We start from the raw sequence: 20612 nt of genomic DNA, 5'->3' as shown, positions 1-20612 counted from the left end.
ACGCCTCCACTGAGCTCCGCCCATACACAGCTTTGCATTGTGGGCCACAACCTGCCCTTTAGTGCTCCTCCTTTCCATCTTTCCTGGAAAGTGATCCTATATTCTCCTCCCTAAACCTCTCTCTTTGTAGGTTGGGTGTGGTTCACTGGAAGGTGAGAGGTTTTACATCCCTTGATGGGCCCAGGGGCCAGGTTGAGCCCAGCTTCACAGAAAGAATGAAGCTACATTTCCCTTTTGAAATTATTTTTTTGCAATGTACATGCAGGGATGGGACCCAGATTCCTGGGCTCGCTAACCACGCACTTTACGAGTGACCTACGAATTTCCCTCTTTAATGTTCTTCGCTTTATGGGCCTCGGTTACCCTAAAACAGCATACTGCCCATTCCCCAATTTTTAATCTCCATTCTCTGGATCGGCAGGTTTTTCTCAACCTAAGACTTTGGTCATCGTTAGGTTAGGCACACACCATTGCTGTCAGGTCTACTTAAGGGGTACACGGTTTCCTCACACTCCCATCAATAACACCCATACCAATTGGGGAGTAGGTGAAAATGCATGGGTGGGCTCAGGGTCTGTGGGACAGACCCATCATCCCAGGAGTCGGGAGACTGAGGAAGAAGGGTCTCAGCCTCCACACCAGTGTGAGAAATATATGGAGAACATGTCTCCAAAAAATGGTTTTTATTTTATTTTGTTCTCTGTTCTACCAAATCATACATGACACTTGGACACACGGACGATGACTTCTCATTCTTCTGGTTGTCTGTGATGTAGAATTACACCAGTCATATATACATGCACACAGGGTAATGTCTGAATCACTCTGCAACCTTTCCTACCCGTAACCCCTCCCCACTTTTCACTCCCTCTCTCTGATCCAAACCACCCTATCCTTCCCTAGCCACAGAGCCCCTGCACTTTGTTGTGAATTAGCATCTGCATGTCCTAGAAAACATTCAGCCTTTGGGTTTATTGGGGTTGGTTCTTGAAAATTGTTATTTTTATTTGAATATCGTCCCTTTGGGGCCGTACTAGGGACTGAACCCAGGGCCTTTCGATCACTTAGCTACATCTTCAAACTTTTTTATTTTTCATTTTGGCCCAGGGTCTCCCTAAACTGCAGAGGTTGGTCTTGAACATGGGATCCTCCCATCTCAGCCTCCTGAGTTGTGGGATCATACGCATGGACCATCACACTCATTTTAAAATGGATTCTTTTTTTTAAAGCCCTGAGGACCTAGCTCAATGGCAGAGCCATCCTGGGTTCAATCTGGTTCGGGGCCGGGGTGGGGGTGGGGGTTGGTGAGCATGAAATGCATAAAAATGGACTATTCTTTAATAGGCTAAAAAATAGAATTGTGACAGCTTTTGCCTTTTTGGAGACCCAATAGCAATCTGGATTCAAGATGAACGTGTTGAGCATCTGGCCAAACCGCATATGACTGTTTTTCTGCATTTCTGCATGAAGCCCTGAATTGGATCTCCAGCACAGCCAAAAAATAAAATTTTAGGAAAAGGTCAAGATGGACATGGTGATCAATGCCTGTGATCCCTGGGATTTTCGAGGCTAAACCTGGAAGATGGCAAATCCAGGGACGGCTTGGGCAATTTAGTGACACCCTATCTCAAAATCAAAAATACAAATGGCTGAGAAGGGCACACAATGGTGGTTTGCCCCTGGTTCAATCCTCCAGAACAAACAAATGAAACATCATAAATCTGTACTGTCTAGAAAAGGAAGGAATGTATTTGTTAGCCTGCTGCGTAATATGTGACCACTCTGGGGCCCTTTGGGGAACTGTGGAGCCCACCACAAGACCAAGAACTGATCCAGTAGCAAGAAGATAAACCTTTACTCTTGGCCAAGAATGGAAATGAGAGACTCAAAAATCAGTCTCCCAGGGCTGGGGAGTGAGGAGATTATAGGTGTAGGGTGAAAGAACAGAGCAGGAAGGATAGGCTAATAAGGAAAAGAATGCCCAGGTCTTGTAACATGGAATCAGAGGCTGACTGGACCATTCTGGCCCCCATTTGATATCCAAGGACCCTGGGCCCACCAACCCAGGCAGGAAAATGTGACCTTCAGGAACCCTCTGCTCCAGGACAATCAAGATTAGGGTGGAGCTGGGTGAGGTGGCTCCTGCCTGTAATCCCATTTGGAAGGATAAGCAAGAGGATTGCAAGTTACAGGTGAGGCTCAGCAATTTAGTGAGACCCAGAGCAATTTAGCAATAGTCTTTCTCAAAATAAAAAGAATGAAATAGAAGGGCTGGGAATATCCCATGTGGTGGGACAGGCCTCTAATCCCAGCAGCTCTGGAGCCTGAGGCGGGAGGATTGAGAGTTCAAGGCCAGCCTTAGCAACTGCAAGATGCTAAGCAACTCAGGGAGACCCTGTCTCTAAATAAAATACAAAATAGTCCTGGGGATGTGGCTCAGTGCTCCAGTAACCCTGAGTTCCATTCCCAGTACCATGAAAAAGGAAAGAAAAGATTTCCTGTACCTCTTGGATGACCCCACCCACTTTCTTCCAGGAATAGGAAGACTTGTAGAATATCCTTCCTGAGAATCATATGTGAAGTAAATTTGAATTCTTGGGACAGGATGACAACTCAGTGACACCCTGTCTCTAAATATACAAAAGTCCTGGGGATGTGGCTCAGTGCTCTAGTAACCCTGAGTTCAACCCTTGGTGTCCCCCAAAAGAGGGGGCAGGCTGGGTGTGGTGGTATACCCTGTAATCCCAACAATTTGGGAGGCTGAGGCAGGAGGAATCAGATGTTCAAGGTCAGCTTCAGCATCTTAGAGGTCTTAAGCAATTTATTGAGACCCTATCTCAAAATAAAAATAAATGGCTGGGGGTGTGGCTCAATGGTTAAATATTCCTGGGTTCAATCCCTGGTACTAAAAAAAAAAAAAAAAAAAAAAAACAATATTGTTGTGGGTCTAATGATGTGGCTCAGCTCAGTTGTAATGTGTCCTGGGCTCTATCTCCAGTACTGAAAATAAATAAACAAAATAAAATGCCTAATGGGAGTTCCAGGAATGGGGGAAAGGGAATAAGAATAGAGGCTGCAATAAAAAGCAATTCTTCAATGTGATTTGATTCAGGGCCCACCTTTAAATCTGACTGAAAGAGATCATATAGCTGGATAAAATGGCTCCTAACCTAAAATGGTGAATCTGATGCCAAGAGGTTCAGTTTTGTGTTTGGGGCACCCTGACATGAAGAGTTAAAGAAGGAAAGGATGAGGCTCCAAAGAAGACACAGAAGTGTCAGGAAGTTTTTCTCAGTGGGACGGCAAGCAATTATTTGAGTTATTTGAAGCTGCTGGGTCCAAGAAGGACTGATCACATGTTATTACACCCAGAGGAATTACGGATTATAGAAAGCTGAACAATGTAATTATGTTCATGGAGTGTTGCTTATAAATTTTAAAAGTGTTTCCCTTCCACTCTGAGGCTCCAGTGATTTAAAGGGCCTACAGCTGTGCCATTGGCAGAAGCCCCACCTCCCTCACACCACCAGGCTTGTCCTTCTCAAGACACTGCTGCCTGCCTCTCTAGCCAGCTCCTGTTATTCTGACACTATTATCAGGATTAACTTTTGCCTGACATCCTAATTTGGGCAATCTTCTATGCTGTTGGGATTCTAGGAAATTTATCCCTCCTAGCTTGGGTCAATGTATCCTCCTTGGGTCTAGCCCAGCTTCTCAGTTGATAGTATTGGAGTGGGAATGGGAAGCTAAAAAGAAAATACCAGCTGACTAATACTGACTGAAAATACTGCCTATTTTGTGCAAGGTATACCTCAAGGGCAGAATTCATGTAATATTACAGAGCTAGTTTATTATCGCCCCTTTATTGCTCCCTATATAATCATCCCCTGGAAGGTTTTTCCCATCCATGATCGAAGCCTGTCTGCTATCAAGGCTGGGCTCAGTTACTACCTCTGTGAAATCTTCTGAAACCTGGCAGACAGAATTAATCCCTTTGTCTTTAGCAGTCCACAAGCTTTGTTGACACAGTAGGAGCAGTGCGCACTTACCACAGTGTACAATAATGAGCTGTTTACTTACTTCTGTTTCCCACTACACATTGTCCTCTTAAGGAGTGACTACATCTTATTCATATCTTAAGCCTCCACAGGTAAACAAATATTTGCCAAATCAAGTTGAATTCCCACCTCCAATTCAATATGCTGTATCAGATCCAGAGGTAATCTTTGATATAAAATGAAATTTTTGATATAAAATGCACCTTTGATATACCTTTGGAGAGTAAATACATTCAATGTATATATGCACACATTACTTTTTTTTTTTTTAGAGAGAGAGAGAGAAAATTTTTTAATATTTATTTTTTAGTTTTCGGCGGACACAACATCTTTGTGGTCTGAGGATCAAACCCAGATCACATGCATGCCAGGTATGCGCGCTACCGCTTGAGCCACATCCCCAGCCCATTACTTTAAATTTACTGTGATGTACGTAGATTCTGGAGCCCACCTCTCTTTCTTGAACTCTGGCTTCATCGCTGGCAAGTTCTGTGACTTTGGGCAAGTGCCTAATTTCTCTGTCTCAGTTTCTTCGTCTATAATGAAATGGAGCTGATAATCGTATCTATCTCATATGGTTGTTGTGGAGATTCAATGATTAACAATTTGCAAAGCATTTAGAATGTATTCTGGCCCACAGTTAGTGCCATTTAAATGTGTATTATTATCATTATCCTGAAATAGTAAAATGTTAAATTAAAAAAAGTCTTCCTTAAACTCAAAAGAGAGAGAGAGAGAGAGAGAGATCATATACCCCAGTGGTCCACTTTATGCTTTGAATATAGCCCTCTCTGTTCTGCCACTTCAAGGATGTATTTATTGATTTATGGTACTGGAGAATTGAACCCAGAAGCACTTTACCACTGAACCACATCCTAGGCTTTTTATTATTTATTTTGGTACTGGGGATTGAACTCAGGGACACTCGACCACTGAGCCACATCCCCAGCCCTTTTTTGCATTTTATTTAGAAACAGGGTCTCATTTGATTAGTGCCTGGCTCTTTCAGAGGCCAATTTAGAATTCAGAATGTTGTAGGAACAGAGGAGGCAAGGCAATGAAGATAGCAGGAAACACTTTTATTTGGCTGCAGCCAGGTTCAGAGGGCACAGTTTTGCTGTAATAAATTAATCCCCTGAACCCCAAATTCAAGTATTTTCAGAACTTTATTCCCATGTAAGGGGAGGGGCTCAATATAAGGTCCTTGCTTAACATCTGGAAAGCCATGCTAATTGACAGCCACCATTTTAAAGAAAAAGTTCACTTTCCCACCCAAGGGCGTTTCTGAGAAAGGCTCACCACACTCTCATACCAACCCAACCCTTAACCACCTGCATTAGTGTCGGAAGCCATTCTCACACGTGCCTGGGTGACTCCCGGTTAGGGTCTGAGGCGCTCTGGCTGTGTCGGAGCTTTCCCGGCCCTCTCCTGTTGAGAGAACCTGTCCGTGTGGGGGTGTAACTGACCACTGACCCCGGAGGCCCAATCACTGACCCTGACCTTGGAGTGCGGCCCCCCCTTCAACCTTCATTGGATGGAATTCTCCCCTGAATTTCTTGCTCCCCAATAAAAGGCTACTCCCTGGCGTGCTCGCTCTCTCTCTCCTGCTAGCCCTGAGTAATCCTTGCTGCCCTGCCTGGCGATTAGAGGAGGGAACCAGAGAGGGGAGCCGTCTCGGACCTGGTCATAGAAAAAGGTAACTGAGTCTGTGTGTTTATTTCGATCTCACTAGCTAACTTTTATGCCAAGAACCTCATTAATGAAACCATTGCGCTGGCCGCATGGTAGACATTAGAACTTATGGGGCTCTGATTCCCGAGCCTGACCCATAAAAGTCTCAGATCACAAGCCAGTTTTGCCTCTCTCTGCTATAGAGAGATGGACTTTATTTGTCAGCTCTGACAAATAAACTCTCGTGTATATTTCTTGCTTACCTCCTCTTGTTCCTGGTTTCCCCTTACTCAGATGTTCGGTCTGCAGAATTTCACATAAAAGCAGCTTTTTCTTTCACTGTTTTGGGAAAGGTAACCCTTCAAGGACAACATCTGAGAAGGGGAGAGCTTTTTCTCCCCTTTCTTTGCTCCCCTCTGTCAGCTTTTACCATGGAGCCTAATTGGTAATTTCTCTACTCTTAGAAATGTAAACATCTCTGTGAAGCTCCAGCTCAAGACCAGAGGCCTTGTTAAAGGATCCTTTAAAAAAAAATCACATTTTGCATTTGCAAAAACACTTCTACAAACTATTATACTGGATAAATGTTTGTGAAAAACTAGTAAAGGGGCATTCAGTATCTGGAGTGCTGATTTCTTCCAGGCCAGTGGCCATGTAAAATAGAGGAACTGGAAAATGGGAAGTTAACCTACATTGAACTTTTTTTGTAGAGACTCTTTTGCTATAGTCCTAAAATCAATTATGGTGAAGATTTCTGGAGAAACTTAGTTAAGATTTTCTTTGGAAGAGGGGGGGCTAGTACAAAGATCCTCCTGCCTCAGCCTCTGGAGCCGCTGGGATTACAAGCGTGTTCCACCATACCTGACTGTGATTTATTTTTAAAATGGACATGTCTGTTTCTCTTCCTCTCTCCCTCCCTCTCCCTAATATTTCTTTCACCTGCAAAGAAATAGGATTACCTTTCTTCCTAATCCTAGGCAGAGTTATCTATTTGAGCACATAGCCACCACAAGAACCAAACAAGCAATGAAAGCTGGGCAGTTTTGCACAACTGTAATTCCAGTGGCTCTGGAAGTTGAGGCAGGAGGATCTCAATTCAAATTTAGGGAAGACTCAGCAATTTAGGGATGCCCTAAGCAATTTAGTGAGAATCTGTTTCAAAATAAATAAATAAAGGGCTGGAGATGTAGCTCACTGGTTAAGCATCCCTGAATCAATCCCTTATCCTTACAAAAAAAAAGTAATCCAGGCTTCAGGGATCACACCAAGAGGAGTTCCTTATGTTTCTCCTTTGTTAACAAAGCAATAAAGTTTCTTTTTCTTTTCCTTTTCTCTCAAAATCATGTCCTCATTATTACTTTAGCATCGGGACAAATATAACAGTGGCCCAGCTCTCATTTTGAATATATCCCTCACTGCTTATTTTATTTGAGGGTTACCAGAGATTGAACCCAGGGGAAGTTCACCACTGAGGCACATCCTCAGCCTTGAAAAAAATGATTTCTTTAGAGACAGGGTCATGCTTAGGGCCATGCTAAATGGCTAAAGCTGGCTTTGAATTCATGATCTTCCTGCCTCAGCCTCTTGAGCTGCTGGGATTACAGTTGTGCATCACTGTAATAAATAATGCCTGCCTTCACATCTCCAGCTTTTTTTTTAAACTTTTTGTTATTTATTCATTGATTGATTTATTTTGGTACTGGGGGTTGAACTCAGGGGCACTCAACCACTGAGCTATATCCCAAGCCCTATTTTGTGTTTTATTTAGAGATAAGGTCTTGTAACAGAGGTTCACTTGATGCTTTGACTATCTCTTTGTTACTTTGAAACTTACAGGTTTTTTCCTTTTTCCCAAACTTCTTCTCCCTGACCTTCTCCTCCCTGATCTTCTTTCCCTAAACTTTCCCCTGATCTTCTTTTCCCTTACCTTCTCCTCCCTGATCTTCTTCCTGATCTCTCCTCTCTAATCTCATTTTCTCTGTTCCTGCTGATGGGAAGAATCTCAGCCTCTGGGACAGGATTCCCCTGTGTTTCTCCTTTGCTAGCAAAGCAATAAACCTTTTTCCTTTTTCTCAAAACCATGTCCTCATTATTGGATTGGCATCGGGCACAAGGACTGAGCTTTCAGCAGCAGTCTCACTGATTTTTGCTTAGCACCTTGCTGTTCCTGAGGCTACCTTTGAACTCAGTCCTCCTGCCTCAGCCTCCCCCAAACTGCTGGGATTACAGGAATGTGCCACTGCAAGGCTCACTCCTTATTTTAAAAGGGACATTTTCTTTCTTTCCCTCCTCTCCCAATGTGAAGATGGCCTTAGGCCTGAGCCTAAGCAACTCCATTTTAAAAATTACAGTTTGAAACCTGCAGTTTCACCAGGCACACCCACGGAGCCCTCCAGTATGGCCTCAGACAAGTTATTTCCCCTCACTCTGATAAACAGAGTGGAGCCCCTGGCAGGCTGTCCTCGCCTGAATAAGAGGGAAAGGCGAAAGAAAGATCAGAGTGGAGATGTCAGACCAGATGTTTCTGACCCCAGGGTAAATGATGTCATGGAGAAATACAGTGGTAGCTGATAAGGATTGAAAGCTGGGGTCAAAAGCCTCCAGATTAGTATAAATAATAGAGCTGAAGAACAGGGATTCAGCCAGCTGAAACAAGGATGCACTTGAGCTGGAGAGCCTGATGAGGACCTGACATCCCATTACTTGTCATCATTTCCAGATCATCTGTGTGATCCTTACTGCTCTCAAACTCTACCACCTCATCTGAACCCTGGTGAGAGCTGTAACTTCTCCCTAGGACCCTCTCCTCAACCAGTTGTCCCCTCCACATCAGGAAAAGCCTGCCTGGTTTCAGACATGATCACTGTGGTCTAAGTGAGTGTGCATCTACTGGACATAAAGCCTAAGGCTTAAGAATTTTGAACTTAGCATGCAGAGGAAATGTCTAACATTAGCCTGTCATGATTAAGTGTGTTTTGCAGTGCTTAGAATTAATCTAGAATTGTTTGCTGTGAATTTATTAATATAGAATTGTTTGCTGTGAATTGATTATGTCTATTGCAGTGCCTAAAATTAAGGATTGTGATTTCTTGATTAAGAACCTATAGAGTGAAATTGTATTGAGTAATTTGAGTGAATAAAGCATTGAAAGGGGCAGAAGCGTGTGGACATTCTTTATTTCTCCCTGGACTGCATACACGTCACAATTTTGCCCCCTCATGACACCCTCTCTCTCTCCTAACCAGGGAGTGGAGGTGGGGTGTGGGAGGGAACAAGATTACCTTTTCCTCTCCTAGGCTGAGTTACAGGTCCTTCAGTGTACAACTACCACAGGAAGGAGATGTCACTGGAAGATCTAGGAAGTGACTATCTCCCAAATTAACAAGTGAATTTCAACACACCATCAGGGCACACCTTGGAAGAGACACCCTTTCCTCCTCCTACTGTCAGAGCACACCTAAATTGCATTGGGGGTCCTCAGTGCTTCTCCTTTGCTAGCAAAGCAATAAAACTTTTTTTTCCTTTTTCTCAACTGTGTCCTCATTATTAAACTGGCATGAATTAGTATTGGGGACAAGGACCAAGTTTTCAGTAACAGCAGGGCACCTGCCTACCATGTGAGAAACCCTTGATCAATTCCCAGTACTGGAAAAAAAAATCTAAAAATTTTATTTGCCAGGGATGGTGGCACTCATCTGTAATCCCAGTGACTCAAGACTGAGGTAGGAGGACCACAAATTCAAGGCCAGCCTCAAGGATTTATCGAAGACTGTCAGCAATTCAGTAAGATCCTGACTAAAAATAAAAATAAAAAGGATGAGGGATGTAGCTCAGTGATAAAATATGAGATAGAGAACCAGTTAAAGCAGGAAAATATATTTAACTACTCCTCTTCAACTGTTTAACTTCTTTTGTGTAGATAATATTTACATCCATAAAAGACATTTTCATTGGTAAAGATGTCTATACCAGAAATAGACAACTTTTGCTGGGTGTACGCCTGTAATCCCAGTGGCTTGGGAGGCTGAGACAGGAGGATAGCAAGTTCAAAGACAGCCTCAGCAATGGTGAGGTGTTAAGCAACTCAGTGTCTGTAAATAAAATACAAAATAGGGTTGAGCTCACTCCCTGGCATATGTGCATACATACACACACACACAAAGAAAAAAAGAAAGAAAAAGAAATAGACAACTTTTTATCACCTGAGTTACTTCTTACAACTTTATACCACTGAGATACTTCTCAGCCCCAAGACTTGCATGTGCACAAGGCAACCTTTCTTTAGTCACAATATATTACTTCTCACGTAATTCTTTTAAACTGAGGACTTAACCTAGGGGTGCTTTGCCACTGAGCTACAACTCTAATCTTTTTTTTTTTTTTTTTTTTTTTAATAGGAGCTGGCTAAATTGCTGAGGCTGACCTTGAACTTGTGATCCCTGCTTCAGTCCCACAAGTTGTGTAATTACAGACATGCCCCACTAGCCCAACCCATAATTTTCTTTCACCACCCCTTATAGGACCATCATGAAAAGCAGTACTCCCTTAAGATTAACAGTAAAAATTGGGGGTGGGGTCAAATGATACAGCTTGTGCCCTCAAACTTGCTCCCCCACATATCAAAAGAGCAAAGGTACTCCAGGAACATTAACTCATAGTTTCTTATCTATTGAAAGCCAGGGACGAGCTTTTCCTTGCTCCCCCACCTTAAATCATAGCTTTTTAGCTATTCAGAGCATGCTATGTGCCTTTTCCTATCCTCTTATTCACTGTCTTGTCAGCATCAGAAACTAGGTGCATCACTAAAACCAAGATACTCTCCCCCGAATATCCAAGGTCAAACAACATAATGAATAAAACTGTTGAGGAGTCAATAAAACAGCAAATTCCTGGGACCTCCAAGATTTGTGTTTTCTTCCACTTCTCGCCTATATGTTCTCTTAACAGCTATGTCAACTCATCCTCATCACAGGGGAAAGGATGTTTATCCAGAACATGGCATTAGTATGAAATACTGACAATAGGATGAACCACTGACTACTTCCTCAAGGTTGATGTTTACTGAAAGCACTTAAAACGCCACTCCTACCACCTTTCACGTTTGTCAGACTATCTCTCTTTGAAACTAGCTTGATATTCTCTTGGCCAATGCTGTTTCTCCCTTCTGCCAGAACAAGAAGTTCCAATTTACTCTTGTTTCCAATGCAGTTGTGTCTTTATATCTGATTCTACTGATGAAGGGCACAAGAACCCACCAAGCCAGTAACAGAACCGTCAGATTCTTCTTCCCTTCAGTGGCTCAGGATGATATATATATAAACCTCAATCACTTGGCCATTTCTTTAAATGTCGTATTTTTGTGGCCCTCCCATAAGCACGTATGTAAACTGTTTTTCTCCTATTAGTTTTTTTTTTTTTTTTTTTGGGGGGGGGTGCAGGATGAACTGAGATTTTGAACCCAGGGGCCCTTTATCACTGAGCTACATCCCTAGCCCTTTTTATTTATTTACTTTTTATGACAAGATGTCGCTTCATTGCTTAGGGCCTTGCTAAACGAGACTGACCTGGAACTTGCCTCAGTCGCCCGAGTTGCTGGGATTACAGGCTTGCACCAGCTTCCCCTGTATCCCGTCACCCCCCAAAGACAAGCAGGGGAAACATTTATCCCCTGGAAGAGACCGGCAGGCGAGAACAACTGTAAGTCCCGCTGCTCACACAGAGGAGGGAAAGATGCAGGAGGCAGCGAGAGCGAGATAGCAGAAAAGGGCTGGCCAGCGGAAGGGACACCTCCCCCGTCCAGTCAAACTCCAAGCCCTCGCCCAGTTGTCATAGCACTTTACAACGAACGCTACTGCGCAAGTCACACTCTGCGGCCGCGCAGCCTACTGGGGGCTGTAGTCCTGAGAGGCTGAGGCCCAGGAGGCGGGGACCGGTTTCTGGGTGGGCCGCTACTGGAATCCGATGTCGACTGGGCGAAGCTCGTTAGCACTGCCTACTAGATTTCAGCAGAGAGAATTAGCGCAGTTCTCTCTGTTTGTGGCAGTTCCTTAGAACCAGGCAGTGGGAAAGCTCCACCGCCCACCGGGGATACGGGCGCAGGCCCCACCCCTCGGTCCTCGTGGGCGGGGCCTCTCCGGGGCGAGCCCGCGTAGAGCGGCGCGTTGGGCGGGGCGTCGTGCCTCTGCGGCGTGCACGGCTCCCGCGCTTCCGAGGCTCGCAGCGTTGGCTAGTGGCCTTTACTTTTCTGGGCGGACGGCACACTAGGGCCTGTCCATGGATCGGGCAGCCGTGGCTAGGGTGGGCGCGGTAGCAAGCGCCAGCGTGTGCGCCCTGGTGGCGGGGGTGGTGCTGGCCCAGTACATATTCACCTTGAAGAGGAAGACGGGCCGCAAGACCAAGATCATCGAGATGGTGAGTATGGGGGCCCCACGCCCCGAGAGTGCGTAAGGGACCAGCGCCGCTGTCGGTCCGGCCTCGCCTGCCAGCACTGTGCCGCTGCTGCAGTGTGAAGGGGCGACGAGTGCGTAATGATCAGGCTGGGGTCTCGCCAGCTAAGGGGCATACAGCTTCGGGGTCCCGCGCGGGGCGACTCCGCGGCTCGGTGACCAGGGCTCGATTCCCGGATCGAGTCCTTTGTTTTCTCCGTTTGGACGAACAGGGCAGAGAATAGATGCTCCACGGAGCAACTACCTCGTGCTGCAAAACCCGTTTCTCAAGAGATAAAGGGATAAACTGCAAGTCTTTCTCTGGACTGCACCTGCTCAAACCGTTGCAACTAACCCAGTTCGAATTACCAAAGAGGAGTTTTTATGTCGGCGTTGACATGAAATACATTATGAAAACGTAACATCTTCACTGTTTTTTAAAGAAATGCCAGCCCAACCAGTAGGAATTCAGAATAGTTTATTTTGTATTTGAATGTTATTCCTTCATGTGTCAAATTCCCACGAAGTGTCCTTGTGCTCATTTTTCTCCAAAGCTCTTGCAAAAATGTTTTAAATTTTTTTTTTTTTTTTTGGAAATTTCCAACCTTATTAAACATTTTTTTCTGGAGAATGCCATTTGAGGTGCATTGTAAGTAATTTGTTGTTCCGAATTTGGGTATGTTTAGTTCAGTTTTGTTGTTTGTTTAGATTAATCACGTCTATGAGAAGTCTAATATATTTACTGGAGTGCATCCTAAATATACTCCTGATAGTGTGCTGTACATATGAACACCTGGGGATCAAGTGTTTATGACAAATAAGGTGAGAATCCATTACTGTTATGAATAGTAGCGATATTAATAAAAGAGATGGTTTGTCCTGTTGACACACACCTGTAATTCCAGCGACTCAGGAGACTGAGGCAGGAGGTTCCCAAGTTCCAGGCCAGACTCAGCAATTTAGAGACCCTATCTCAAAATAAAAAGGGGTTGGGATGTGGCTCAGTGGTAAAGTACCTCTGGGATCAATCCCCAGTACCAAGAAAAAACAAAAAAACCTGTTGGTCTCCATGGCACAAGGTTGAATATAGGAATATTTAAAAAAAAAAAAAAACTTCATGTGTTTCATATTCCAATAATATTACTACATTCTGAATTGGTTTATTCTTGGGTTATTATACCTTATTTCTCTACCTTTGTAAGTTTAGAGTAACAAAGTTGTCTCAGAAGTTTCATTTTATTCTTCTTGTCCTGATTAGTGAACATCAATAGCTTTCCTTTGCCCCAAAACCAAAGTTTATTCTACTTATGTGAGAAAACAATTGCCCTATCTTCCTATATGTATTAAAACTGTGGACAGGTCCTTCAGAGAATCCTAAGGAAGAGTTTGCTTTCTTTGTGAAAAATAATGAAGATTCTTCAAGGATGCTAACTTTTGCTTATTTGTACTGTAGAAATTTGTTAAATCTTTCATGTATACATAGTACACTGTTTTAATGCAGAGTGTGATATGTGTGTGTCTTGCTAGCAGCTTTTCAATGGAAAATCTGGAAAGAGTTTGTTGTTTTTTTTTTAACTTTGGTAATTTTATTTTTAAAAATTATTTAAAAAATGTTTTGGTACCTGGGGTTGAACCCAGGAGTGCTTAATCAGTGAGAAGCATCCCCAGCACTATTTATTTTTTATTTTGAGACAGGGTTTTCCTAAGTTGCTGAGGCTGGGTTTGAGCTTGAGGTCCTACTGCTTCAGTCTCCTGATTCGCTGGGATTACAGGCTTATGCCATTGTGCACTTTAGTAATTTTAATAAGTTGATTATTCAGATAGGAAAAGTATTCGACTGGGAGACCCAAAATGTGGGTTTCGGTCCTGGTTAATAACTGTTACAGGGGGTCTGCTCTGCCTATCTCCTAATCTCTTACCTCCAAGAATCCATCCAAACCCATGAATGTCCAGTGGATATATATAGCTCTACTCACAGCTAATGGAACTAGAGGTAACTACCTAATCAAAGTGGGATAGGAAAATAAATGATTTCTGGGACTTGCTACAAATGGTTCATTTTCTCTTCCAGTTGTTTTGTTTTGCTGTTGAAGTTGGGTGCTCCATCAGTGAATTATATCCCCAGTTCTTGTTATTTTTTATTTTGAAATAAGGTCTCAATAAGGTTGTTCATGCTGGCCTAAAACTTGTGACCCTCCTTTCTCAGCTTCCCCAGTCACTGGGATATAGGTGTGCACCACCATGCCCTGCTCTTCCAATCCTTAATTGAGAGATGGAGGGGATTTGCCAGTGGGATGTACATGCTTCAACGGAAATCTCTTGTGGGGTAGCAAACTAAATATATAGAGGAAGTCGGTCAGAAGACATGCTAGAAATGTTCAGAGCAGAGATAAGAGGGGCCACTTTAAATGAAGTTGGCTGTTTTTTGTTGTTGTTGTTTTTTATTTATTTTTTAGTTGTAGTTGGACACAACACCTGTATTTTTCACTTATTTTTTGTATGTGGTGCAGAGGATCGAACTCAAGGTCTCGCACGTGCCAGGCGAGCGCTCTACTGCTGAGCCACAACCCCAGCCTGAAGTTGGCTGTTTTTTTCCTTCCAAGTCTAATCGGTCATCCCTTTGCATGTTACCTGAGACCATGTATCAACTACCCTACCTATTAATTGAACAGGTTTGAATAAATTTCTTTCTTATGCCCCACATCTCTTTAAGATTACTAATTTTATCATAGTCAAAAACTTCTTCCCCCCTTTTTTGTAATAGGGATGGAAACCAGGGGTGCTTTACTATAGGGCAACATCCTCAGCCACCTCTCCTACCTTTTTTGAAAATGTCTAATACTAATAATAGGTTTTGAAAGTCATTTCCTGCTCTTTCCCACTCCTCCCCCCCTTTTTGAGAGATCTTATCAAGTTTCTTAGAATTGGTCTTGAACTTATGATCCTTGAACTTGTGATCTTCCCTCCTCACCCTCCCAAGTAGCTGGGGTTACAGGATACACCACCATACTCTGCTCAGATACTTTTTTTTTTTTTTTTTCCATACCAAGGATTGAATCCAGGGACACTCAACCACTGAGCCATATCCCTAGTCCTTTTTGTATTTTATTTAGAGACAGGGTCTTACTGAGTTGATTAGGGCCTTGCTAATTTCCTGAGGTTGGTTTTGAAGTCAGGATCCTTCTGCCTCAGTCTCCCAACCCACTGGATTACAGGCATAGACCTCTTTTTCTTTTTCTTTTTTTTTTTTAATGATACTTCATTTTTTAAGTGAACTTTATTTTAGAACATTTTGTTATAATTTGTATAATTAATAATTAGAAATACATTTGTTATAATTAATTAATAGTTCATTTATTATAATTAATAACTAATTATAATGGATAAATGTTGATATTTATTAAATTACTTTGCTTTTTCACTTTTCCTTTGTTTTTACCTGATGTCATCTGTCCCAGGATCCCCTGTGTGCATAGCCCTTTATACTTACTCATCGTGTCTTCTTTCCTCCCCCACACCCATTTCTTCCTACCTTCCTTCCTTTTTTCTTTGTGTTGGGGGTAGAGCTCAGCTACACTGCTAGCCATTCTTCACAGTTTTTAATAGTTGTGGTCATATATTTAGTAGAATGTCCCTCAATTGGGTTTTGTCTAAAATTTTTTCTTTATGATTAACTGAGTTTGGGGATTTGAGGAGGAAGACCATGTTATTTTCATCACATATCAAGGGTCCATAGTATCAAACCAACAGCTTTAACCTCATCACCTTGTTGAGGTAGTGCTTGTGGGCTTTCTCCTTCCTCTCCTTCCATGCTCTTCTCTTTGGAATGAAGTCACTCTGAGAAATCCAGTTTCAGAAAGGGCAGCAGTGCTCCACATGCTTGAGGATCGAGTATCTACATAAATTATTAGAAATTCTTCTATGCAGGATATTGGTCTATTCTCCCCTGTATAATTATTTATGTAATCATATTTATATCACTAGATTCAGATATTTATTTTATTTTTTTATTTTTTGCAGTTGTAGATGGACAGCATGCTTTGTTTTATTTGTTACTATTATGTGGTGCTGAGAATTGAACCCAATGCCTCATGCATGCTAGGCAAGTGCTCTGCCCCTGAGTTACAGCCCTAGCCCTTCAAATATTTATTTTATTTTTATTTGTTTAATTATTTTTTGGTACTAGGTATTAAACCCAGGGGTACTTAACCACTGAGGTATGTCCCCAGCCCTTTTTAGTTTTTATTTGGAGACAAAGTCTTGCTAAGTTGTTGAGGTTGGCCTGGAACTTGAGATCCTTCTTTTAGTCTCTTGAGTCACTGGGATTATATGTGTGAGGCACCTATAATTATTTGTTTTCAAAAAATTTTTTCTTTTAAGATGATCTTTGGTGCATTCAGGGTGTAGACTGTAGACTTAAAATTTTTCTTTCAATGTAATTTCTTCATTCTATGTCAATTTCTAGAGCAAGGCCAGTAAGTCCTTGATACAAACTTAGACTATTTGTAAACTGTATACATCTTAGCCAGATTCATTGTTTTTTTTTCTTTTTTTTTAATCTAGCAAGTTATTTATACTCTTCTATTCACGGAACAATGATGAGACTTAAATCTAAGATATTTCATTGTCCTATATCTATTACTTAGGTTTTAAAATATGTTTTAGAAAACTGGATCATTTTAGTTATTGAACTAATATTTTGTGTTTTTTTTTTTTTTTTTTTCTTCAAGGTGAAGTTGTTTGTGGCTTTTGGGATATATAAGTAACTTCATGCTCTTTTTGTTTTGTTTTTTGGATTTTTGTGGTACTAGGAATTGAACCCAGAAGTGCTCTACCACTCAGCTACATCAACAGCCCATTTTGTTTTTAATTTTATGACAGGGTCTTGCTAAGTTACCCAGGCTGGCCTCAGATTTGTAAACCTCTTGCCTCAGCCTTCTGAGTAGCTGGGATTACAAGTTGTGCTGCAGGGTCTTGGCTACTTTCTACTTTTTTCTGTAGGTCTTTCATTTTCTTTGTTTATTGTGATTTTGGGGTAATATGAATGTTAGATTAAAAACTTGTAAAAATGTTCATAATCCCAAAGCAGATGAATATGAGTGTCAGTGAACTGATTGACATTATTCAATTAAAAATGCATTCAGTCAACAAACATTTGTGCAGTGCCTATAGCATGTGATAATAAATTTTCATGTGTACATGAAACACAGTAACAGACTTCAAATATTTTACAGTATAGGATAGGAGAAATGCAAGTGACTTTTAAATAAAACAACCATAATAATAATGGTTAATATTTATTATTTAATATGTTGCCCAAACCTAGATCTAATGTGGTGCATTCCTTGTGAGATAGGTACAATTATTATCACATCCCACTCTTACCTTTCATTTTTATAGATGCAGAAATGGTTAAACTATCTGGTCTTTTAAATATGGAGTTAGTGCTTTTTATTTGTTTATGTGTTTATTTTGGTTCTAAGGATTGAATGCAGGGCCCATATATGTATGATCTACCGCTGAACCACACCTCAGCTTTGGAGAAACAAGGCTTTTATCCACAAAGTTCAATAGAAATTGGAAGGTGGTGCTATTAAACACTAGTAAGTCTCTTCTTAATTTGCTTAGAATGAATGTTATGCTACAGAATTGTACTGACAGTTAAGCAAAGCCATCAGCCATTTAACAGGACAACCAATAGAGAAGGGATATCGAAGGTACAAGGAGGAGCAAGAGTTAAGGCGCAGGGGCAAGGAATATTGTGGCTGCATCATGAAAGGATGTATACTGGGGGACAATGGGATAGGGGCTATGATTGTGGCTCAGTAATAGAGCATTTGCTTAGCATGTGTGAGGCACTGGGTTTGATCCTTAGCACTGCATACAAAAATCAATAAAATAAAGGCATGCTGTCCATCTACACCTACCCTTGTACAACTACAAAAAAATAAAATAAAAAAAACCCAGCTGTAGGAATCTTGTAAATACATTCTAAATAGTTTGCCCCTTAATTTGAAGGAAGCAAGGATTCCTGAATAGTTTGTTTGTGTTGTGTCTATGTGTATGTTTGTTTTTGGGTTTGTTGCTGGCTAAAAAACTGAACTGAATTATTATCACTGAACCCAGTGATAATAATTGTACCTATCTCACAAAAACCCTTTGTTTTTAAACAAGACAGTTGCATTATCCAAAGTCTTCTGTGAAGATAATTTATTGTAGGGGTTCAGCCTGGAAGGAAGGAAATGGTATGGGAGACTATTGGAATTATTCCTTGTGAAAGATGATTGAGACTTTAAACCACCCCAGTTAGCAGTAGGGATAGAAGTAAGGGATCAGAAGACAAAACATTTTAGAGATAAAAATCAGCAGAACTTTGTGGCAGCACAAACCCTGAACTAATGCAAACCTGGCTTTGAATTTAGTCTTTATTACTTATTAAGCTGTAAGTTACTTAACCTCTTTGATTTCCATTTTTTTCATCTTCATTGTAATATAATAATAGAACTTTGAAGGTTAGTTGTGGAGATCGAATGAGATAACAGTGCTTGGAACATGGTCACTATCTTTGAGAGTTTATTATTTATAATCAGTAAATAAAGGGTTTTAATTATAGGTAAGGATGATTTTAAAGTTACCAGGTAAGCACTGATTCTAACTATGTTGTTAACCAAGATATAAAGCAGGGAAAGGGTCAAGTTTGAAGAGCAATTGGGAAAGGAGGCAGGAAAAATATGAAATAATAAGTTCATGTTAAGTCATTAAATTTGATGTGATTAAGGAATAATCAAGCTAGGTGTGGTGGTGCACACCTGTAATCCCAGCTGCTTGGGAGGCTGAGGCAGGAAGATCAGAAGTTTGACATTAGCTTGGGCAATTTAGCGAGACCATGTCTCAAAATAAAAAGGACTGAGGATGTAGCTCAGTAGTTCACCACACAGTACTGGAAGGGGGACAGGCAGAACCAAGTAGAAATGACATGAATGAATGAATGAATGAACGAACGAACGAACAAATATATATACATATACATATACCTTTTGCTGTTATTACCAACAGCAGTTGGAAATGTTAGCATGGATCTCTGGTGATATACTGGTACTAGAAGTAGTATCTACCCAAATGTCCAGCCTGCCAGCATAATACCAGGAAAGATATGATTTCTCATCCATAGTTTTATAGCAAAAAGGAAGGAGAAGTTAGATGTGGTATCGTACACCTGTAATCCCAGCACTGCAGGAGCCTGAGGCAGGAGGATCCCGAGTTCAAACCCAGCCCCAGCAAAAGTGAGGCGCTAAGCAACTCAGGTTGATCCTTTCTCTAAATAAAATACAAAATAGGGCTGGGGATGTGGCTCAGTGGTTGAGTGCCCCTGAGTTCAATCCCCGGTACAAAAAAAAAAAGAAGAAGAAGAAGAAGAAAATTTGGCAGTGCCAACATTTAAAGCATGTTCAGTAAGGACAGTTGAAAACTGCTAGAGGTGAAGTAATGGAAATTGTTCCCAAGAAGGGGCAGAATCAGCACTGTCAGTCTGCTCCAAGGTTAGAAGTTGGTCTGTGACTTGCAGTGGGTTGAGCAGCCACTGGAAAAACAATGGAGAAAACCAGCAAGTGACTCTTTGCATTTTATTTATTTATTTACTTACTTATTTTTGTGGTGCTAGGGATTGAACCCAGGGCCTCACACAACCCAGGACTGTGCGAGTGCTTTAACACTAAGCCATACCCCCATTTTTTTGCTGCAGGGGGTACCAGGGATTGAACTCCGGCACGTACCACTAAGCCACATCTCCAGCCCTATTTTGTTTTTTAGAGACAGGGTTCACTGAGTTGTTTAGCACATCCCTGGTGCTGAGGCAGGCTTTGAACTCACAATCCTACTACCTCAGGCCCCTGAGACACTGGGATTACAGGCATGTGCGTCTATGCCTGGCAGGGTGCTGTTTTTTGAAACATAAGCATGTTTCTTTCCAGGAGATGAACTTCTAGCAAAACTTCTTCCTTTCCTCTATCTTCAGATAATATCAGATATTTCCTTTGTGCTGTATTGTGAAGCCTATTACTGAGCCTATATTTAGAAAAGGGAGGGGGGAATAAGATTTAAACTGCTGTATCAGTGAATTAACACTATCATGAATCTATCATGTAGGTCCCCCCCGCAACTCCTCTACTGCTGATAGAACCCAGGGCCTCATAAGTGCTCTGTCACTGAGCTGCATCCCCAGTCCCCAGCGCCCAATTAGTGCTTTTTGGATAAAATATATTATAGGTACATTAAACTCATAACATTGACAGTGCATATATTCAAGATCACCTTGAATCCCTGGATTTTCAGTGTTTATAAACATTGAAATACATATTCCAAATATGGGAATATTTGTAACAGGCCATATGACTTTGTTCTTTCAAATCACATTTGTCACATTTCCTGTGCGTTTTCCTCATACCACAAGTTAACCACA

The 20612-nt window shown here is 41.7% G+C and overlaps 1 protein-coding gene across 2 annotated transcripts in view; it reads left to right on the top strand.

The window, feature by feature from the left end:
- The first annotated feature begins 11927 nt into the window (after positions 1-11927).
- The window catches only part of Nt5c3a (5'-nucleotidase, cytosolic IIIA), a 52803-nt gene continuing 44118 nt past the window's right edge, over positions 11928-20612 (top strand). Inside the window, exon 1 of one of the 2 annotated variants that reach the window (XM_076836144.2) lies at positions 11928-12140. In XM_076836144.2, coding sequence (XP_076692259.1) covers positions 12003-12140 — 138 coding nt within the window. In that variant the 5' untranslated portion in view covers positions 11928-12002. The remainder of the gene's footprint in view (positions 12141-20612) is intronic. The other variant, XM_076836159.2, reaches the window with a different exon arrangement.

Source organism: Callospermophilus lateralis, chromosome 1 (assembly GCF_048772815.1).
Source record: "Callospermophilus lateralis isolate mCalLat2 chromosome 1, mCalLat2.hap1, whole genome shotgun sequence".
NCBI lineage: Eukaryota > Metazoa > Chordata > Mammalia > Rodentia > Sciuridae > Callospermophilus > Callospermophilus lateralis.
This window is presented reverse-complemented; position numbering and strand designations above follow the sequence as displayed.